This window comes from Pelodiscus sinensis, chromosome 2, assembly GCF_052426305.1.
Source record: "Pelodiscus sinensis isolate ZL-2025 chromosome 2, ASM5242630v1, whole genome shotgun sequence".
NCBI classification, from domain to species: Eukaryota; Metazoa; Chordata; order Testudines; family Trionychidae; genus Pelodiscus; species Pelodiscus sinensis.
In genome coordinates this window covers 227,726,993-227,748,898 of record NC_143053.1, presented here as the reverse complement: position 1 = coordinate 227,748,898, position 21,906 = coordinate 227,726,993, and the positions used below count along the sequence as shown (strand labels likewise).

General features: G+C 40.8%; 1 protein-coding gene across 1 annotated transcript in view; it reads right to left on the bottom strand.

Annotated features, from left to right (window-relative positions):
• GPR158 (G protein-coupled receptor 158) overlaps positions 1-21,906 on the bottom strand; it is a 331,365-nt gene that overhangs the window by 147,326 nt on the left and 162,133 nt on the right. The window contains exons 3-4 of the mRNA XM_006115288.5: positions 18,435-18,537; positions 1,955-2,172 (exon numbers count right to left, since the gene is read on the bottom strand). Coding sequence (XP_006115350.3) covers positions 1,955-2,172; positions 18,435-18,537 — 321 coding nt within the window. The remainder of the gene's footprint in view (positions 1-1,954; positions 2,173-18,434; positions 18,538-21,906) is intronic.

The following is a 21,906-nucleotide window of genomic DNA, read 5'->3' as shown; positions in this document are numbered from 1 at the left end:
CTTTTTTAAATGCACAGATATAAGATCCCATTTCCCAAACCATAAAACAATAAAACCTAATGGATTTATCTAAACTTTACCCTACTTACAGAACAGTGAAGAGTCTATTCTTGGAGGGAGACATTCTGTCTGTCCTCCTCAGTAGATGGAGAGAAAAACTGCCCAGGACAAAGGAAGGAGAAACCAAATATTCCTTTGTCCCAGTTTGAAATTCCTACCTACCTTTCTATTGGCTGAATCTACCTGACTTAGGTAAGGTTAACCCCTTAGTTCCCAGGCTGCTGGCTAACCCCCATGATCATGACAGTGGCATTCATTTATTCGGGCCTTAAAGGTAGCCTTCAAATCTGGAGAACTGGCATTGTGCCTTTTTCTGCTTCCTTATGATGTAAAAGGAATGCTGTACAAGGATTTTAGAACTGGACAGGAAACCCTGCTTGAGTTTTTTAACATTAAAAATTTAGGTCCTGTCTGGGGTTGTGTATACACTTTAAGAAAATGCTAAACACTGACTATGCTATTATGGAGGCAGCTTCACTACTACCAACAATAGTGAAAGTGGGAAGTTCCTAGTCCACCACAAAAAGTCAATACCAGATGTAATAAAGTAGATGTGTTTATCATTTGTTTCACAAGAATACACACACACACACAACTGGTCAGTGTTGTTTATGTGAAAGAGTTCTCCTTTCATTGAAAGGAGAAAAAAATGTCAAGGCACACTAATATTAACGGAATGGGAAGCAAACTATTTTGTTCACTCCACTTCGTGCTTGGAGACTGATTTAAATTCACGATGAATGCTTCTCTTAATGATATTATCCATTTAATACAACCATTAGAAAACTATAAAATTAGCATAAGGGGTAAAACCTCACAGAACTGGAATGGAGTTATTCTGCTAAATTAATAATAGGCAACTAAACAGATGCCTTTCATTAAAAGTAACTATAAATTCAATCAAGTCTGTCATTTGGATCAATCTATATAACTTCAATAATGTTTCAGTAAAAATTCAGCAAAGACTGTCAGAGACAGAAGAGAGAGAAAAATAATTGTACAGTCAGAGATTTCCTGCCAGCACACTGAAGTCATTGTCTTGAAGAACATGACACACATTTTTCTACCACTGTAACTGTCAGATTCAGTAGACTGGGCAATTGTTGTTCAAGACAAATGGAAATCTATTTATGGGCAGTGGCTGAAGCTATTAATTTCAGCAATGTGGTACATGCTGTATGCACATGTAGATCTTCCCAAACTCGTTAGTAAATATGTGCAAGCTTCTATGAATTTTTGACTAAACTGAATGTTTTCAGGTGAGTGCTGAGAGCCACAACACAACAGTAAAACTAGCAGGAATATTATCTGTGTAAATATTTGCAAGAAGGTGCTCATGGCAAGTTTATCACAGCAGCACAAAAGGTGAAACTGCAGAATGCCAGACAGCCTACCAATTATTGAGATATGTTCCCATTTTGTAATCAACCAAAACTTTATCCAAGATAATTAAAACTTTAATTAACTATTAGCATTTTGGACACATTTCTGTTTCAAGTAATCATTAACCATATGGGCCATTAACAGTTTAAAACATCTGTCCTTCCTCACAGGATTCAAATACAGTCAGGCTGAGATTTTCAAACATAGGCACCTCAAGCTGGGTGCTTAAATCCACATTTAAGTGCCTAAGTCAATGGCTGATTTTCAAAACTGCTGAGTATCCAACAGCTCTCACTGAAACCAGATAGGTACCCAGCACTTCTGAAGATCAGGCCACTTTATTCAGACACGTAAATACAGATTTAGGCATGACTGAAAATCTTGGCCTATGTAGATTAGGGCTGCTGGGTTAGGAAGTTAATCATTCAAATTAGGAGCATCTCATTTAAAACAAACATGTGTGCAACACATAATGGGCATGAAGGTTAAAAGAAAACATGCGTATGATTACCTTTGCCTTGCGAAAATGGTAGACTATCAGCATGCTTATGAAGTCCAACAGCATACAGAATGTTTGGAATGAGATGATAGCAAGCCGTAAATACTTGTCCTCCTGTGCATAGCAGGGAGTATCATCTGTACAGTAAGAACATCCTTCCCTGCAGGGTAGGCAGGTGTAGACTTCCTCAGATATCTTGCCTCCAGAGAAGTGATTATCTGTATCTTTCTCTGAAAGTATCAAATGGGGAGGGGTGTGTGTGAGTAAACCAACTTTAATTCCATGGCACAGGAGTTCACACATACAGGAGCAAAACACTTCTCTAGTGACCTCTCTCTCTGCCCCACCCCCACACACAGCCCCATTTTCCCCTCACTGATTTACAGCATAACTAGCAGGGATTGAGCCAATCAGTTTACCTGGGAAATGCAATCCAGTTTAGACATGAGAGGAGGGTGATTTTACATGCCAAATGTTTTCTGATGATTTTTAAAATGGGTTCATATTAAAAAGTAAGTTCTGTGAAGGCAACCAGTAAATGACAGAATTGATCACATCAGAAGTCTGGCACCTTCGAAAAAGAAAATGTATACGTTTATATTCGTCTTCCTGGAATGTGGAAGGTAAGTTGCTGCTGGCAGTGAGCTTGGTGGGAGAGTGGGGGGTCCAGGCCGTATGGTACCTGCCCAGCTGCTTTCAGGGCCACAGTGTGGCTGCTCCTGGGTCCGGGGGCCCCCTGAATCCCTCTGCCCTCTCTTTCCCCCTCAATGCCCTCTGGCTCTCAGAGCCCCCTGCCCCATTCAGCCCCGTGCTGACTGTCCCTCTCAGACTCCCCACATATCACTGCCCCGCTCCCAGCACCCACACTCCTTGCAAGCCCTGGGCACTGGCAGCAACTTCCCTCTGCCCTAGGTGGAGACTTGCAGCCAGCCTTGTGGGTAGCAGCTTGGGACAGACCCTGCCCTGAACACAGGCTGCCCAGGGAGCCTAGGGTTGCCAGGTGTCCAGTATTCTACTGGACAGTCCGGTTTTTGCACCCTCTGTCCAGTAAAAAATTCAGAAAATACTGGACATGTGCAATATCTGGTATTTTCTGTTTTTCTGGCTGGGCGCTAGACGGAAGCCTGGTGGGGGCGGGGGGAGTGGCTGGGAGGTGGGGCCATGATCGGTGCTGAGAGCCTGTGGTAGCATGCAAAAGCCTGGCGGGGGTCAAGGGAGTAGCTGGGACTGGTTTCTGCACACAACCACAGGCTCCAAGCACCAACTGCGGACCCACCTCCCAGCTGGAAGCCTGTGGTTGCGTGCAGAAGCCGAGTGGGGGGAGTGGCTGGAAGTCCCAGGCTGGGAGGCGGGGCCGAGAAAGGCGCTGGGAGCCTCTGGTTGTGTGCAGAAGCTGGGCAGGAGCGGGGGAGTGGCTGGGAGGCGGGGCGCAATCGGTGCTAGGAGCCCTTAGCTGATCGCGTCTAAAGAGGAGTGACGCCTTGGGGAGGAGGAAAAGCCCTGTCCTCTTGTGGTTTTTTTTAAATATATCTTTTACTTGTCTGGAAGTCAAAGAAGAGTTTTTGAAAAATAAGAAATTGATATAAGCTGCACAATCTAATGCAAAATATATGATGTAGGATATAGACTGTTGATTGTTTATAATAAAGTTAAGTATTAAACATAGGACGTGTTCAGTGTGGGTGTTTTTGTTTTTGTTTTGTTTTTGCTCGACAAATTTTTAGCCCGTGTGTTCGGTACTTTTTGGGAGACCATCTGACAACCCTAGGAGCAGCACTCCCTGGAGAAGAAAAGTTTTAGCTTCTCCCCATAAGGTGGGGGACACTGCTTGGAAGCAGGGCTCGGGGTCCCAGCAAGTACAGACCCTGATTTTGTATTGTTCCTTAATTCCATAAAGATATTATCTCTGGAATTCATTACCCCCAAATTATATAAACTCCTATTTAAGTTACACTTGTTCAGCACACTACAAGATGAAGAACTTGTTCTTGGTTTCTATATACAATTTTCATTCACAAACACAAACCGTAAGAGTAGAACAGGGCTGGCCCACAACATTTTGGCACCTGAAGAGGGGAGCTCAAATGATGCCCCCATGCCCTTGCTTGGGCCAAAACTTTGAAATATCTTAATTCTGCCTTCTTCCTGTTCTACTCCTCTCATGGTACTGCAGAGAGAATACATATGCACCCGCAGCAGACACAATTTTCTACACTCTGGGTCCTAGTGGCGCCTTCCCTCCCACAGTCTGGCACCTGAGGCGGCCACCTCAGTTCGCCTCATGGTAAGGCCAGTCCTGGAGTAGAAAGTCTTGTAAGTATATTCCCATTTTGTTTATGTAAATCAGTGATTCCCAGTTTTTTCCACACTGTAAACTCCTTTTCCACTCCATGAAACCTTCCTGAATGTCCTTCTATTCAGGTAGAATCTTTTGCTGGGACACTTCCCTCCACCCCCAGTCAAATTTAGCAATATAGCAAGGGTATGCAGGTCATGACCCACAGACAACGGTTTGCCAAAGAGCCAAGGCTTGGCAGTAGAGAATCTGAAGTATATATACTTCAGGCACACTCTCATACTCTTCAGATGTATCTTTACAGTGCTGTCTTAAATCCATGCCTCACTGATTATACTGTTGTTTATATCTGTGTTAGGGGGCCATATGGCTATGCGTATTACACATCGCTAAATGAATCCTGCAATGTTGATGCACCCATAGTATATAACAGTTGAAGAAACCAAATGAACTTCTGCAAAACTTGTTAGCAGCATAGTGGCAAGTTGGGAATTTCAGGAGTTATGAGGAAGAATTTACAGGCCGATTTAGCCTCTGCATAGTAGATACAGGCAGACAGTAATACTGCAAATGAACTACAGAATTAAATGGAGTAAAGTAGAAAGGAAAAGGAGAGATGTACAAAAAAATAGTAAACTGAATTTACTTGAAGTGCTAAATACTAACTCTAGGTAGGATTTCATAAAAAAAAAACCTTGGGGAAAATTTGATGCAAGCTCCAAGCAATTTAGCATCAATATAAATGTGACATCTTTCATCAGTTTTCATAAGAGCAGAGAATTGCTCCAGTATCTTCCATCAAAATTACCCTGCTGCAGCAATGTGCGCAATATGATCTGCATCAGTTGATTCCTTCTTCATCTCAGTGGTGCTGTATATGTATATGGCTAGTAAAGCACTTTTGGAACCTATAGAATGAAATTCTCCCCACAGCAAAAAATATCTGTTAGGATAATTCTCTCTTTTTTTTCCCCAGGTGTGTGAGATCATGTGCACATTTGCATACATAGGCTAAGGTCAGGTCTATACTGGGGAAGAAATTTGATTTAAGATACCCAACTCCAGCTACAAAAATAATGTAGTTGGAGTTGATGTACCTTAAATTGAATTTCTCTAGCACCCCTATTGTGGGAGGTTGATGGCAGAAACCCTCCCTCACTTTCCCTTACTCCTTGCAACCCCTTAGATACCGGTGTTGACAAAGGTGACATCAACGGTCGATTTAGCGAGTCCTTATTAGACTCGCTAAATCGAACCCTGAAATATCGATCTTCGGGTAAGTATAAACAAAGTTTTAGTCTGTAGAAGATCAGCACAGAATGTATACATTATGAATCTCATCATATTGTCTTAATCAGAGTTTTAGCTTTCCAACTCAATAACATCACTGTAATATCTTGATATTCGCAATAGGGTTGTCAAGTGATTAAAAGTAATCACAATTAATAACATGATTTTAAAAATTACTCAGGCTGTTAAACAATGTAATGTCACGTATTTAAATAGTTTGGATGTGTTCTATATTTTCAAATATATTTATTTCAATTACAACAAGAATACAAAGTATACAGTGTTCATTTTAAATTTATTTTTTATTATAAATATTTCCACTGTAAAGGGCAAAACAAAGGAATATTTTTCAGTTTACCTAATACAAATACTATAGTGCAATCTCTTTATCATTAAAGATTACTTTAAAAATGTAGAATGCAGTGTAAAAATTGCACTCAAAATAAAACAATATAAAGTGTTAGAGCCTACAAGTCCACTCATTCCTACTTCCTGTTCAGCCAATCACTCACACAACTAAGTTTGTTTATATTTGCATGAGATAATGTTGCCCACATCTTATTTACACTGTCACCCGGAAGTGAGAACAGGTGTTTGCATGGAACTGTTGTAGCCATCAACAAAAGATATTTACTTGTCAGGTATCTGAAAGATTCAGATGTCCCTTCATGCATCACCCATCACTCCAGAGATTACATGTCCATGCTGATGACAAGTTCTGCTCACTAACAAGCCAAAGCAGTGCAGACTGACACACACTCCTTTTCATCATCTGAGTAAGATGCCACCAGGAGAAGGTTGATTTTCTATTTTGGTGGTTTACGTTTTGTAGAGACATTGTCCTTTTAAGACTTCTGAAAACAGGCTCCACATCTTTTCCCTCTCCGATTTTGGAAGACACTTCAGATTCTTAAGGGTAAAGTGCAGTAGCTATCCTGAGAAATCTCACACTGGTATCTTCTTTGTGTTTTGTCAAATCTGCTGTGAAAGTGTTCTTAAAATAAACAGCATGTGCTGAGCCATCATCCTAGACTGCAATGTCATGAACTATATGGCAGAATGCTAGTAAAGCAGAGCAGGAGACATACAATTCTCCCCTAAAAAGTTCAGTCATAAATTTAATTAATACATTATTATTTTTAACAAGCGTTATTAGCATGCAAGCACCATGACCAAAGCATGAATGGACATATAAACTTTTAGCATATTTGGCACGTAAATACCTTGCAATGCCAGCTACAAAAGTATCATGCAAACGCCTGTTTTCACTTTCAAGAAGATAATATAAACAAGAAGTGGGCAGCATTATCTCCTATAAATATAAACAGACTTGTTTCTCCTAGTAATTGACTGAACAAAAAGTAGGACTGAAAGGATTGTAGACTCTAAAGTTTTACATTGTTTTGGTTCTGAGTGCAGTTATGTGACAAAAAAATTACATTCCATGATACAGTGTTCACTCTGCGGTACTTGTATGAGGTAAACTGAAAAATACTATTTCTTTTATCGCTTTTACAGTGCAAATACAGAGCCCTGCCTCTCTTCCCATGCCTTCCTCTGAGCACCCCCCATGCCCACTCCTCTCCCTCCCTCCTTCCCTCCCTTCCTCGCGGTACCTCCTGCATGCTGCTGAACAGTTCCTCTGTGATATGCAGGAGGCACTGGAGAGAGAGGGAGGAGTTGATCAGCAGAGCCAGAGGCCCTGGGCATGATTGCAGACTTCCTTGATAGAGCCAGAGATGACTCGCACCCCTAGGGAGAACCTTCACAGACCCCAGATTGAGAAACACTGGGATATGGATTAAACGTTTCGCATGATGTAAAGACTGAACCTATTGTAATTTTTTCTTAAATCTAACCTTGACCAATTGTCAAAAATTATTTTCATCCATGTTCTCAAGCATTTTTAATGTAAATTTTACTCTAAAGCTTTTTCCATGTCTATGCACATCACATGTTACCGGGAAAAAACAGCTGACAAAGAGTTACACCCTAAGAACATGGCTTTATAGTACAACAAGCCCTGATTTAGCCACATCTAGTGAAATGATTCCAGTTGTCTTTAAAGAAAGGTTATTAGTATGCATCTAAGGCACTGCTATCTTTGAGTAAGTATGTGATGAATATCTTTTCTCCTAAGAAATATTCCTCCTTACAGTTAATTTGCAGATGATATATAGTGAACTTGGATGATATTTTTCAAAATGTGACAATAAGTTTTCCATTATCAACATATACCCCCTCACAAAATGCATGCACACACAACCATTCTAACAACCATTTCTATCTACTGTCCTGGATGGCACTGAATGGGAGTTTTGTTGATGTGGGGAGTTCAAACTCACCCAATCCTCCACTTTAAATGACCTGACACATTGGTAAGATGGCAACATTTTCCTCTACATATGTGTCAAAATGAAAGAGTTCCACCTTCCCTCCTCAGGCCAATTGTTCATCTACTAGACTAGAGGGATGCAACATCCACTCAAACTGAGAGCAACTCAAATGATGCATGAATCAGGAACATTTCACTGCAGCACTGACAAGAATGGGGCTCCCCTATGTTTCTTGTACTGTTACAGCAGCATTCAACTTGGGCCCAAACACAGCTCCAAAAGGAGACTTTTCTGCTTTTATTCTGGTTTTATTCCTGAAATCTAAGTATTTCTAGGATCATCACAGAAGTATTCACCAATTTCTCTACAGAAGTCTTCAGTTACAATTAATTATTTTCTTCTTCTTTGCAGCTCAGCATGTTAAATATTTTCTATTGTTACTGTTATGTGAAATGTAATTTTCAAAATCATTATTTGTCCAACACATCTGGAAAGTGCAAATCCTAAAATACTTAAACGTGGTACCTATTCTGAAGGACTTTAGAAGTCCAGAAAAAAACTCAGTAAATTTCATAAAACCTGACTAGTAACTACCACATGAGAGAGTACAACTGACATCAAATCACTTGGCAGGTCCTGAACACCATGCCAAATTAAGCCATTTCAGAGGACACAAAGAAATAGATGTTTAAAATTCTCACAGCATAAAAAGCAATAAAACAACAGATTAAAGAAATGTTTTATAAGATTTCTGAGGGTTTTTTTTTGTCTCATCAGTGATGTTTACAGCATGGAGTATGCTGTTACCATTTCAATGCAATGTTATTTAACAGTGAGAAAATGATAGAAGGCTAACTAAGGCAAATGTGAAACTGAAAAGTCAGTCCTGAAATAAATAAGAACTCAGATGATGTAATGTAGGAAATGGCTGTATATCAGTACTTATTCTAGAATCTCCTTTCTACTATATTGTTATTTTTGGCCTGTCATGACTGACACTAAAATTAACGCCTGAAACCAAGGCCTACGGATGGTCACTGTATTTTTAATTCAAGTGTGAGTCCTATTTTTAAATGTCTAATTATAGCCTTCCTGTATAGTTTATTTCTTGAAGAGGGTCACTTTCTGCCCCACTAGAGATCAAAGACCTTGTCTAAAGTTCTATCATCTACAACATAATCATCATTAATTACCCATGCAGAAGATGAATACTGAATTCTAAGAGTGCTTAGGGAAGCCATGAAATACACACATTTACATCAAATTTTGTTGCATGTTACTGGACATTTTGAGGGGATTCAATTATATTTTATTCTATATCACACAAAAACATGTAGTATAGACAAAGCCAAAGAGTTTTCAGTTTACAGGCAGTCCCCGACTTACGCGGATCCGACTTATGTCGGATCCGCACTTACGAACAGAGCTTTCTCGCCCCGGAAGTCGGGGCGAGAAAGCCCCGTTCGTAAGCTGCTCCGGTGCCCCTGGTCTGCTGGAGACCGTCTCCAGCAGACCAGGGGCACCGGGCGGGTTCCCGCGCTTCTGAGGCTTTGCCAGAGCAAAGCCTTGGAAGCGCGGGAACCGCTGCTGCTGCCACTTGGGTGCCGGTGCCTGTGGTCTGCTGGGGACCGTCCCCAGCAGACCACAGGCACCGGGACCCAAGCGGCAGCAGCGGGCAGGTTCCCGCGCTTCTGAGGCTTTGCCAGAGCAAAGCCTCAGAAGCGCGGGAACCCCCGCTGCTGCCGCATGAGACCCGGTGCCTGTGGTCTGCTGGGGACGGTCCCCAGCAGACCACAGGCATCCAGACTGGAGCGGCAGCAGCGGCGGTTCCCCGCGCCTCTGAGGCTTTGCTCTGGCAAAGCCTCAGAGGCGCGGGACCCCCCGCGGCTGCGGCTTCAGTCCGGGTGCCTGTGGTCTGCTGGGGACGGTCCCCAGCAGACCACAGGCACCCTGACTGAAGCCGCAGCCGCGGGGGGTCCCGCGCCTCAGAGGCTTTGCCAGAGCAAAGCCTCAGAGGCGCGGCACCCCGCTGCCGCTGCGGCTCTGCTCCCCGTGTCCCTGGTCTGCTGGGGGGGGGCGCAGCTAGTGTTCTTCCCCCCCCCCCCCCAGCAGACCAGGCTTTTGTTTTGGACTCTGGGGCAGAGCAGCTGGGGCGCTGCCGATTGGTCCTGCAGCGCCCGTGGGCACTACTGGACCAACCCGGCAGCACCCCAGCTGCTCTGCCCCAGGTCCTGATTCAGCCGCTGCTGGTCAGTTTCAGCAGCGGCTGAATCAGGACGTCTGGGGCAGAGCAGATGGGGTGCTGCTGGGTTGGTCCAGTAGCACCCCAGCTGCTCTGCCCCAGGCGTCCCCAAGTCAGCTTCTGCTGAAACTGACCAGCGCTGACTACAGGAAGCCCCAGGCAGAGTTGCTCTGCCCCGGGCTTCCTGGAATCAGCTGCTGATCAGTTTCAGCAGCAGCTGACTTGGGGACGCCTGGGGTTCTTAAGTTGATTCTGTATGTAAGTCAGAACTGGCGGTCAGTTTCAGCAGTGTCTGAATCTGGACGCCAGTTCCGACTTACATACAGATTCAACTTAAGAACAAACCTACAGTCCCTATCTTGTACGTAACCCGGGGACTGCCTGTACTTCCCTAAACCCAGTAAGATATTCACATACACTTAATTTTATGTTCAAGCTGAATCTCATTGAAGTTGACAAGACTGTTCACATGGGATGTCTGCCCGTGTAAAATGTACTGTAGAATCAGGACTTAAATGTAGATATTTGAGCAGAATTCTGGGATTCTCCCATCTGGTGTGGACCTTTCCTGCTGCTGCAGTAACATAAGGGAGGCATTAGAGCTCTGAAACCAGCCCAGAGAGAATTCCCTCTTGTGTAGGTTATGCTCAATGCATATTACTCTGCTCTATTTGTCCCCTGACAGATGCACTAACATAAGGAACATGTCAACACCAGGTGAATTTAGGGAGTGGTGTAGACAAGTCTCTAGCATAGAAGTGTAGGATTGGAAAGGACCTTAATAGGTCATCTACTCCATGAGACAGGACTAAATATTATTTAAGACCATCCCTAACAGGGATTTGTCTACCCACTCCTAAAAGCCTCCAATTATGATGATTCCACAATCTTCCCAGATAATTTGTTTTTCCTAATGTCTAACCTAAATCTCTTTTGCTGCAATTTAAGCCCATTATTTGTTGCCCTGTCCTCAGTGATAAAGGAGAACTGTTTATCACCCTCCTTGTTATAACAACTTGAAAATGATTATGTTCCCTTCTCAGCCTTCTCTTTACCAGACTAAACAAAGCAATATTTTCAATATTTTCTCCTATGGTGCATCTACACTGCAGGGCTTAACGCAAAATAAGCTATGCAAATTGAGTTACGTCAATTGCATGGTTTATTTCAAAATAGCTTATTTCGAAATAGGGAGCATCTACACAGCACTTATTTCAAAATAGAGCACTCTTCCTCCGACTTCCTTTATTCCTCTTATACAAAGGTTTACAGGACTGAGTAAGAAGTCCTCCAGCTTGACAGTATTTTGACACTATTTCAAAATAACTTCCTGCTGTATAGATGCAGATTAAGTTATTTTAGAATAATGCCAGTTATTTCAAAATAATGTTACCGTGTAGATGTACCTGTAGATCATATTTTCTAGACCTCTAATAATTTTTTCTGTTTTTCTCTAGACTTTCTCCAATTTGTCCAAATCTGTCCAGACGTAGATTACACAAAACTGGACACAATACTTCAGTTGAGGCCAAAATGCTGAGTACAGTGGAAGATTACTTTTCATGTCTTGCTTACAAAACTCCAGATAATACCTCCCCAAGTAATGTTCTACTTTTTCCCCCGACTATATTCCATTGTTGACTCATATTTAGTTTGTGATCCACTATAATGTCCAGGTCCTTTTCTGCAGTACTCCTTCCAAGGCAATTATTTCCCATTTTGTATTTATGCCATTGGTTATTTCTTTCTACATGTCAACTGTGCATTTGTCCTTGTTGCATTTTATCCTATTTATTTCAGACTATGTAATTTATCAAGATCGTTTTGACTTCTAATTCTGCCTTCCAAAGTGCTTGTAATTCCTCATGGTTGGTATCATCTGCAAGATTTTTAAGTTCATGTTCTATCCCAGTGGTGGGCAGCGCACAGGCTGTACAAAGCCCATCAGGATAACCTGCTGGCAAGCCAGCTAACTTTTTTGCCAGAATAAATTCTGCCCTCCAGTGTGATTGTGAACCCTTAATAAACAGTCCCTGAGTATAGTTCTCCAACCAGTTATTCATCCACCTTATTGCAGGGTTCTCTAGGCTACATTTCTTTAGTTTGTTTATGGGTCATGTGAGATAGCATCAAAAACTCTGCTAATGACTAGATGTATCAAATCTACTCCTCTCCCCCTATCCAGAGGGCTTGTTACTTTGCCAAAGAAGGCTATTACTTTGGCTTGACATGATTTGTTCTTGACAAATTCATATCACCTTATTTCCTTCTAAGTACTTCCAAACGCATTGTTTGATTATTTGCTCTTATTATTATTATCTTCTTTGGTACCAAAGTTAAGATGATTCATCTATAATTTCTTGGATTATCTTGCCCTATTCCCCTTTTTATACAGAGGTACTATATTTGCCCTTCTCAAGTCCTCTGGGATCTCTCCCATCCTGCAGGACTTCTCAAAGATAATCATGAATGGCTCAGAGATCTCTTCAGCCAATTCCTTAGGTATTCTAAAAGGCATTGTGTTAGGCCCTGTTGACTTGCAGACACGTAACTGATCTAACTAAATCTTAACATGTTCTTTTCCTATTTTGCCCTCAGATCATAACCCATTTACACTCATGTTCTCTATGTTAGTCATCCAACCAATGGTAACTGGGTTTTTTTTATGAAAACTGAAACAAAAACAGGCATTTAACATTTCAGCCATTGCTGCATTTTCTGTTATTGTCTTTTCTCTGCCCACTGAATAATGGGCCTCTGCTATCCTTGGTCGTCCTCTTCCTTCTAACATACTTGTAAAATGTTTTCTTTTAACCCTTTATGCTAATTTAATCTCCCTTTTTTGCCTTGGCTTTTGTAATGTTGTCCGTATATGCCTGTGTTGGTTTTATTTTTCTATTCAACTTTCATAATTTGACCTACTTTGCTCTTTTTTTTCTTTTTTTTTTTTTGAGTTTCGGTTAAAGATCTCCTGGTTAAGCCTGGTTATCAGATTTCCTATCTTTCCTGTTGGGACAATTCGCTCTTGTCCTCTTAAAAATATCTGTTTAAAAAACTGCCAACTCTCCTGAACTCTTTTCCCTCGTGTAAGCGGGGGAATGGTCCCGCTATTGTGGGGAACTTTCCTGGCTTCTATACACCCCGGTGAAATGAACCAGCGAAAGGATCTGAGTCCCCGCTCCCACTTCTTTTACCCCACGGCTCCCTGATCCTGAGGGCTCCCCCTCCACTCTCCTGAGTAGCAGAGCCCTTGAAACCCCAACAAGGCTGGGCCCAGGTTTCCTGGGGCTTAATCCCTGACCTTGTAGTCACTAGGGGCAGGAGTTAGGGTGTCCCCACTCCGAGGTGCTCTCTTTACACTGCAGGCCTTCTTGGCCCAGTGATCACTTCATAAGGTTCAAAGCAAATACAATTTATTAAACAACAACTGATTAAAGAGAAAAGAATAAGACAAAATGAGAATGGTTAAATGAGAACACACAGCCCTGCTCTGTAGCACAGGGACATCAAAGCAGCAGTCTGCAGGGTGTAAGGACAGTCCACAGTCTCTTTCTTAGAGGCCCTGGATATGCTGCAGGGGGGGCTACAGGCTGGACACGCTAGCTCTGGTAGTGACCACACAGTCTCAAGCTCGAAGTGGCCAGACCCCTCTCCCAGTCCAGAGCCTTTCCCCACACTTTGCTGGTCCCAGGTGCTCACCACATCCAGCTGCAGGCTGTGCTGCTTGGCCAGTTCCAGCTCCTTGTGTTGCTTCTCTGTTCCTTTTGGCTCTGAGCACTGCCAGTCTGCTGCTCAACACAGGCTCTGCTCTCCCTGTGCTGTGTATGCCTGGCTCTGCTGCTGCAAAAGCTGCCCCTCAGCACACAGCTTGCACTCCTCTTAGCAGTCTCTCAGCTCTCTGTTCCTTTTGCAGGACTCCTTCATACAGCTTGCACTGCTCGTCTCAGCTCTCTGTCTTTGCAGGACCTCTTCTGCACACAACTTGTTTGTTCAGAGACAGAGCCAGAACAATCCCAGCTCACAGGGAGGACGGGGCCTGGCCTCTCCCCTTCCTCACTGGCCTGTCCAACCTGTCAATCAGGCTGAGCTGGAGTGTTGGCTGCTTTCCATTGTCTCTGGGTTCAGTCAGTCTCATGAACTCTTCCCCTTCAGATACTGCAAGCTGGCAAACCAAAAACTCCCACAGAGTTTTAGTAAGGGGTAACAGTCCCCTTACACTCGGGTCTGTGACCTTAACCTACCGATTCTCCAAGTTTGGTAACATCTACAGTCTTAAAAGTCCATTGCCTTTATTCTGCTGTTTTTCCTCTCTCTATTCCTTAGAATCATGAACTCTCATGATTATGTTCACTCAATCTACCTTCCACCTTCAAATTCTCAACCAGATTTTTCCTGTCAGTCACCCTAGTCACTTTCTCAACCACTGCAAGTAGTGCTGTGGGGATTCAAGGCAACTGGGGACAGGCTGTCTTAATGTGGCAGCTCTCCAGGGCTGTCTAAGCCACTCCAGGGCCCAAACCAGTCCTCACAGCAGCAGCCTAGATTTGGGAGGGCTCAAAGCTGGCTTAAAACCACCTTCATTCCGACTCCAACTGGGCTATAGTGCAAATGAAAACCTCACCCAAGTTTTGAAGTGATTACAACAGACCAAAAAGGGAAAAAAATATTTATAATTACAACCATGGTATTAATTACCTAATGCAAATTTTGAAAGCTTTTAAGAGGGACAACTGTATGTATATTTTCTTTTTTTCTTTTTGCTGAAGGATTTGGAGGTCTCATACATGTTGAGAAAATAAGAGATTTATCTTGCAACAACCTCAGGGAAATTTTTAAATTTTTTGTTTTCTCCAGTATAAGACTATTATACAAGTAAATACAATGTGACCATTTTATTATTAGCTAATTAATTGCCAATTAATTCCCAGTGCTGGAAGGAGGAAATGGGGGGTCATTTCCCATTAGCAAACTTTATATGGAAGCAGAGTTATGCGTGTATAATATGTGTTTGTTTTAATTTCTCTGGAATCAAACACTCCCCGAGTTCATCCAAATCCATATGGGACACTCAGACACAGTATCTCAGATTAGGCTATTTACAAAGGAGTGACAACCCCCTTCAAGAAAATGAGTGAGCAGTTTTGCCATTTTAAAAACAGAATGATCCCCCTCATATGAAACACTGGGCACAGAAAACCTTTCCAACTACCAGACTGACCTGACCTCTAATTCCTATGCAAAATTCATTAGAAAATAGTGACTACATCATGCTCCAAGAATGCATGACATCTGCCAACATCTTGGATACCTTATTTTTGTTCCATTTAGATTGCAGGGATAAGTTGCCTTTAAACCAATGACTTTTGTTCCATGACTTAATCTTGCCTACTAGCAGACAGCTGGATCTAGCTGAATAAAAGCAGTACTTAAAAAGATGAGTGCATTCCCAAAGTCAAGCTCCTTCATGTTAATTCAAAGGATAGTTCAAAGTGATCCCAGAGTATTGAATGTAGATACTAGTGATCAATGTTATTTTATCCCTAATTATATTATTCTCTCCTTTTAATGTGTTTTCAGAATTTGTTTTTATGAAATCATAGAATGAATTTTGCATATTCACACTCAAGGAATTAAATCCGGAGCTCTATAACAACTCACTCTGCATGGCAAGCATCACCCTCCGTTCATTAAAAGATTCATACAATGCCTGACTAACACAACATTGTACTTGTATCTGCTCCCATATCCATCCCAATGAGAAAACCAGTACATTACCACTTCACTGTGGCACTCGACAGAAATAATCGTGCAAACTTTGGAATAATATGCTGCACTATTTATGCAACGTAAATACACAGATGATAAAATATTACGATCCAACACTGACATCTCTTTGTGGATCCATATTAGGATTAATCTATTTAATTATTTACTGATAGATTGGATCCTGCAATAAACCCTAAAAAGTGAAGTATGGCTGCAAAGAGACATGGGAGTGTTAGCCATTCTACCATTAAAAAAGCGCCCCATACTACTGAAATTCCTTCTGCAGTACTTGTCCCTTTTCACTCAAGTAAACATATATCACCACACTTGTACACAAACACAAAGTAAGAACCTGGATGTTTTGAACTTGGCAGTCTTGCACTGTAGCCTCCAATTTACCTGAGAGATCATACTCAATAATGCAATCAACTCATCCATGGTGTACATGGGCATCAGTTACATATTTAGGTGTTTTTTCCCCAGTGACTCTAGATATATTTAAAACAGGAGACTGAGTTTCTCCTCTAATGAATATAAAAAAGGGTGGAGGGAGACTATAACCAGAGGACAGGAAGTAATATAGCAAGTTACAAAGATGGCTCATTAAATAATGTTGTGAGGAACGACGGAGAGAAATGTATAAATGGATTGTATAGCTGGTTACAATTATTCAGACTCCCCTAAGTCACTACTCATGTCATAATCAGCCCATGGCTCCCTTGTATCTAGGTATTTTATTTTTTTAGAAGTGTTAAAGATGCCGACACACGGTGCCGGTGAGAAGCTTCACGTGTGGAAGCCGGTGCGCTGCATACCGTAGGCTGCTCCGGCGGCACCGGTTGAAGCGCTGTCTCCATGAGGAGAAGTTTTAGGCGGGAAACCCTTTCCCTCCTCTTGCGGGGCTTAAAAGACTTACAGATCTTGCAAGCTATTGCAAGGTGGGCCGTCAACAGAGTCATATAAACTAGTTTACCCGGCATAGTCAAAGAAGCGGGGATTTAAATAATCCCTGCTTCATTAAAATAAACGTGGCCGCTGTGCTGTACTGACGATCAGCTGATCCGGCAGAGCGCGGCAGTCTAGACGCGGATCTGTCGGCTGGGGAAGCCTTTGCCGACCAATCCTGCAAAGCTTGTTTCACGAAGCATAAGGGATCGGTTGGCAAAGGCTTCCCCAGCCAACAGATCCGTGTCTAGACTGCTGCGCTGTGCTGGATCAGCTGATCGTCAGCACAGCGCGGTGGCCATATTTATTTTAATGAAGCAGGGATTATTTAAATCCCCGCTTCTTTGACTATGCTGGGTAAACTAGTTTACATGGCTCCATTGACAGAGCCATGTAGTCTAGACATACCCTAGAAGTCACCATAAAGTGAAAACTTAATCAGTTTGAGGCTTTTATATCTAAAGGCATTTTATATCTAGACAGCCATTCCTGTAAGGGAGGGGAATCCTATGACATTAAAGGGCACCTGTATACAATATAAATGTATCCAAACTATGGGATGGACTTGGGTAACTACATCCTTAACTGACATCATGACTTCAATGCAAAAAGTGTGTGTTGATCAGGCATCAGTTGGAATCATGCAAGCGCTATAATGGGTTCACTGCCATTTAAAATAATGAGCATTCTGGGAAACACAGTATAAAAATTGATTAGCAACTTTCCTGATATTCATCAAGTCTCTCTGCCTGACTATGTCTACACTGCATTCTTTTTCCAGAAAAAGAGATGGAAATTGCAAACCGCAATTTGCTTACCTTATTCTGCTTTTTTTTTAAGAGGCTTTTCTGACATTTAGCCTGTCTACATGTGGGGAAAACCTCTTTTAAAAGATCTCTTATTCCTCATAAAATGAGGAATACAGCGCTTCTAAAAGAACGTGCCCACTTTTTCGGAAACAGTTCCAAAAAAGCTAATGAGTTCCCTAGACACGGCAGAGTTTTTCCAAGATACCTCCAGTATCCTAGAAAAACTCTGTAGAGTAGACATAGCCCCAGTGAGCAACAGGATAATGTATCAAGCATTCACCTCACATGTTCTCAGGAAACCTGTAGAAGTTGTATGTTATGTACATTACATGTGCATAGTTTCTCAGCTCTAAAAATCTCTAATAACCATTTTGCACAAAATTATATCTTAGATTTTTCTGTTCATTTTGGGTAATAATAAGACAATTAAAAATGCAGAGGCAGAGACTAGGGCAACAACTCTACACTAATACAAGGTGAAATTAATATGTATTTATTTGCAGTCCTTGCACAAATACTGATGCCAGAAATCTTCATTCCCGGGTAACAAGATTTCTTTTTATATTTTTAAAATGTATTTAAAAGCCAAATATAATTATAATAGGTATGTTTTACAGGATCTTCAATAGTATCACAAATGACAAACAAAAGGGCTAAAACTCCTCAAGTGATTATATAATCCTAGAATTGCAAGCCACTGGGAATTTACTGAATAACCCTGACAAGGATAAAAAGGAGTGCTGCATTATTAATGCAATTTCTTTTTTTTTTCTTTTCTTTTTTTTTAAACTCAAGCAAAAGCACTTACTCTGAAAGCTGTTCACTGAAAAGATGTTGGGATGATAGAATCCAGCCTTGCAAATGCATTTGTAGGCTCCAAGCACAAATCCAAGGCCTTTAATTGGCATGCACTGTGAGAAAGAAGAAAGGAAGAAAAATAATGTAATGCAGACGATCACATTCCTATAGATACACAAGCATTTTCTCAACCACAATACAAACAAAATAAACTACATCAATTGGACTTCCTGCAAAAAGAACTATGTACTGATCTGAATTTGTTATTCAGTTATTTTCCCTAGAGTCATATTTCACCTATGTATTTTTTCTTCAAGTTCAGATCCTATAAACTGCAATGATGACAGTTACACTCAAGATCATTCAACTGATAGGCAGAAGTGATGAACTGGCATATACGGTTTTCATCACTGCTGGAGTATTGCTCTATACACAGCCTTTTTAAATTCCCATTCGATAACCAACAGTCACTTCTAAGGATAGATGGAACTCTAAACCTCTATGAGTAAAGAGAACAGAGACACGGATGGGTCTTTATGTTGATCTATCAGAGATCAACATAAATTCTCCAGTACAAAATTAATCACTCTACCCATAAATTCCACATCGATTTGAAATAATGGGATAACAGAATGAGTGGGATTACAACAGAAACATTATTTAATGAAAAATATCTAAGGGGATATTCATCAAAAGCAAAAATATTCTGTGTTCTTAAGTGGAAGTCCTTACATTTCCTCTGAGCTCCTCAGTTCTCTGCTCTAGAAAGTAATCATACAAAAATTACTTTTCACTTAATCTGAATATCAGGGCTACCTTACCAACATTATTAAAGTAGCATTAAATCCATTATCAAAACTTTTTCATGCCATAAATAATGTTTTGTCCTCTCACAAATCCTGTTCCCTATACACATAAAATATACATCTACTTATAAACCAGTCAATTCCATAATATTATCTTTTGAATGAGCGGATTAAGCAAAACCTACATTAATTGAAGAGGTGAAGGGGTATTTAACAAATAGATCTTTCTTCTCAACCCTCTCTGAGGCATTTGAGTTAAATGGGTGTTAAAAACAAAAATCAACACCTTAGGCCTGGCCTACATTTAAAGGTATAATTATATGTGCAGCTGGTGTAATGTTTTTAATGAATACACAGTTATGTCAGTAAGAGCCCAAATGTAGACACAGTTAAACCAGAATTTATTCTGGCACACTTTATTTCATTTTGCCAAATCAGAATAAGCACTTATGCCATGATATGCACCTTTTTACATGGATAACTGTGTCTACATTTAGGGGGAAATTGCCACAAACGATGCCAACATAAATTAAAACAGCAAAATTTTGAAGTGTAGACAAAGCTTTCAACAGTCTAATGAAAAAACCCTTCTCTTCCTCTCTTCCTCTTTGCTCAAGTTTCACTTGTTAGTACTTGTGATTTTATGACCCTTATAACTCTTTGATTGTCCATGTCTGTCTTCCAGGAAAAAAAACAAGGCACACAAATATCACAATATCTAATGTAAAACACAAAAAAGAGAAAATGGGCTTATGATTATGACATTTGTCTCAGTATACTTGGGTTAAATTCCAGATTCTGCCACAAAATTCCTTCATAACACTGGGTAAGTCACTTCAGCTCTCTGTGCTTCACGTTCCCCACAAGTACAATGGGGATGATACTGCCTTTCTTCCACACTCTTTGCCTGTCTTGGAGGATTGAAACCATGTCATATTATGTGTGTTTACAGAGCCTAGCATGATGGAGCCCCAATCTTGGTTGAGTCTTCTAAATGCTAGTGTAATACAAGTAATAAATAATAAACAGAAAATGGATATATAAATATATTCTGAAAAACATCAGCTCTTTAATAAACGCACAGGGGGGGAAAAGAACACAAATCCATTGTTTCCTTTGATTTTCACCTTCAGCTTACTGACGATGCAGCAATTCAAACTGCCTGTTCGTGAGATAGAATGACATAAAGATCAAAGCAGTATGGGAGTGAGAGTCCAAAGGCACCAAAAATCAAGTTTGCTAATTAGCAGCTGCTGCTATCAACTTGATAAGGGAAAGAATAATAACACCAATCAGTCTACATTAAGTGGATCTCTAAAGGCACAAAAAAAACAACATTTTTAATTTGAGCTGGCAGCTATGGTAAACTATCTTTGCCTCCTCAACAATGGATAAAGTAGCAATTAAAAGGACTAAGCGAGTTTATAAATGGTGACATGTCAAGCCCAGTGTTCATGTTCCAGGAAGTACTTCTCAGGCAAGAGTTTTGTGATGGCTCTTTTTCTTCACTATAATAAGACACACTTCGTTATAGATAAAAGATTTTTCCTTTGAAGTTAAGCAAAATCTAGCTTCTCCCGGATTTTGTGAATATTGCAGTGCTCCTAATTCCGCAGCCACAGAGTATCCTCATTGCATGAATATTTTATATCAAAATGTGACACAGCCTTATACATTTCTATGTTAAAAATATTTTCCTGAAGACTCCCCCCTCCAAAAAAAAAAGGAGCATTCTTAAAAGAAAAAAGTCTTTTATTCTTAAAGGAAAAAAGTATTTTATTCGTTGTATTAATTGTATTGCTATTCTTTTGTCTAAATTGCCATAAAAATTGACAAATATCATAATAGTTGTGTCTCCTCTTTAGCTGGGATATTACAAATATTTTAAAATCTGTGCTGAATTCTGCCTCTTCGCTTGTACACTCATATGCTCCCTTTAATACTGCACGTTGTAAGAGGGCAGAATTTTGGTCTTCAATTTTTTTTAATTTGTTAGAAGAGCTAGATTAAATAATCAATTTTAGAATACTCAGAGACTAACACAATTTCATGGAAGCTCAATTTTCAGTATGAATTTCCTACCAAACCATTTTGGCTGAGAACAGTGAACCACAGCCACTGGGTGCTGCAAGGAGTTGAGAGAGGAGGGGAGATGATACCTAGGTCGGTCAATGTCAGCAAAACGTCTCATGGCTCACCAGCAGATTACCCTCACAGGCAGGGAGCCAAAGTTGTTGACCCCTATGTTAGGCCAATATCAGGAGTGAATATCAGAAGTAGTCAAAAATGGGAGAAAATATTTTAAAGGAAAATATTTCCCTTTTCTAAAATGTTGACATTTTAAAAGTTGAAAAACTATAACTGGCTATAGAGAAACATTATGGTAGAAAAGGTGGTGAATGAATGAAATTACAACTTGATTAAAATAAAAACCTTTGACTCAGGAGAAGAAAAGTGGGTGTATATACAGAAAATGTGTATATGTACAGATCCTAGCACAGTGGAGTTCTGATCCATGACTGGGGCTCTGTTAATGACCATAACAAGTAAATAATAACAAAAATAGCTAACAGCTGCATGCAGGCCAGTCTCATTAATCAAGATCCTAAGCAAGAAACTGGAACATTCACTGTCACTTTGTTGAACCTACTGATGTAAATAAATTGGTCATTTTTA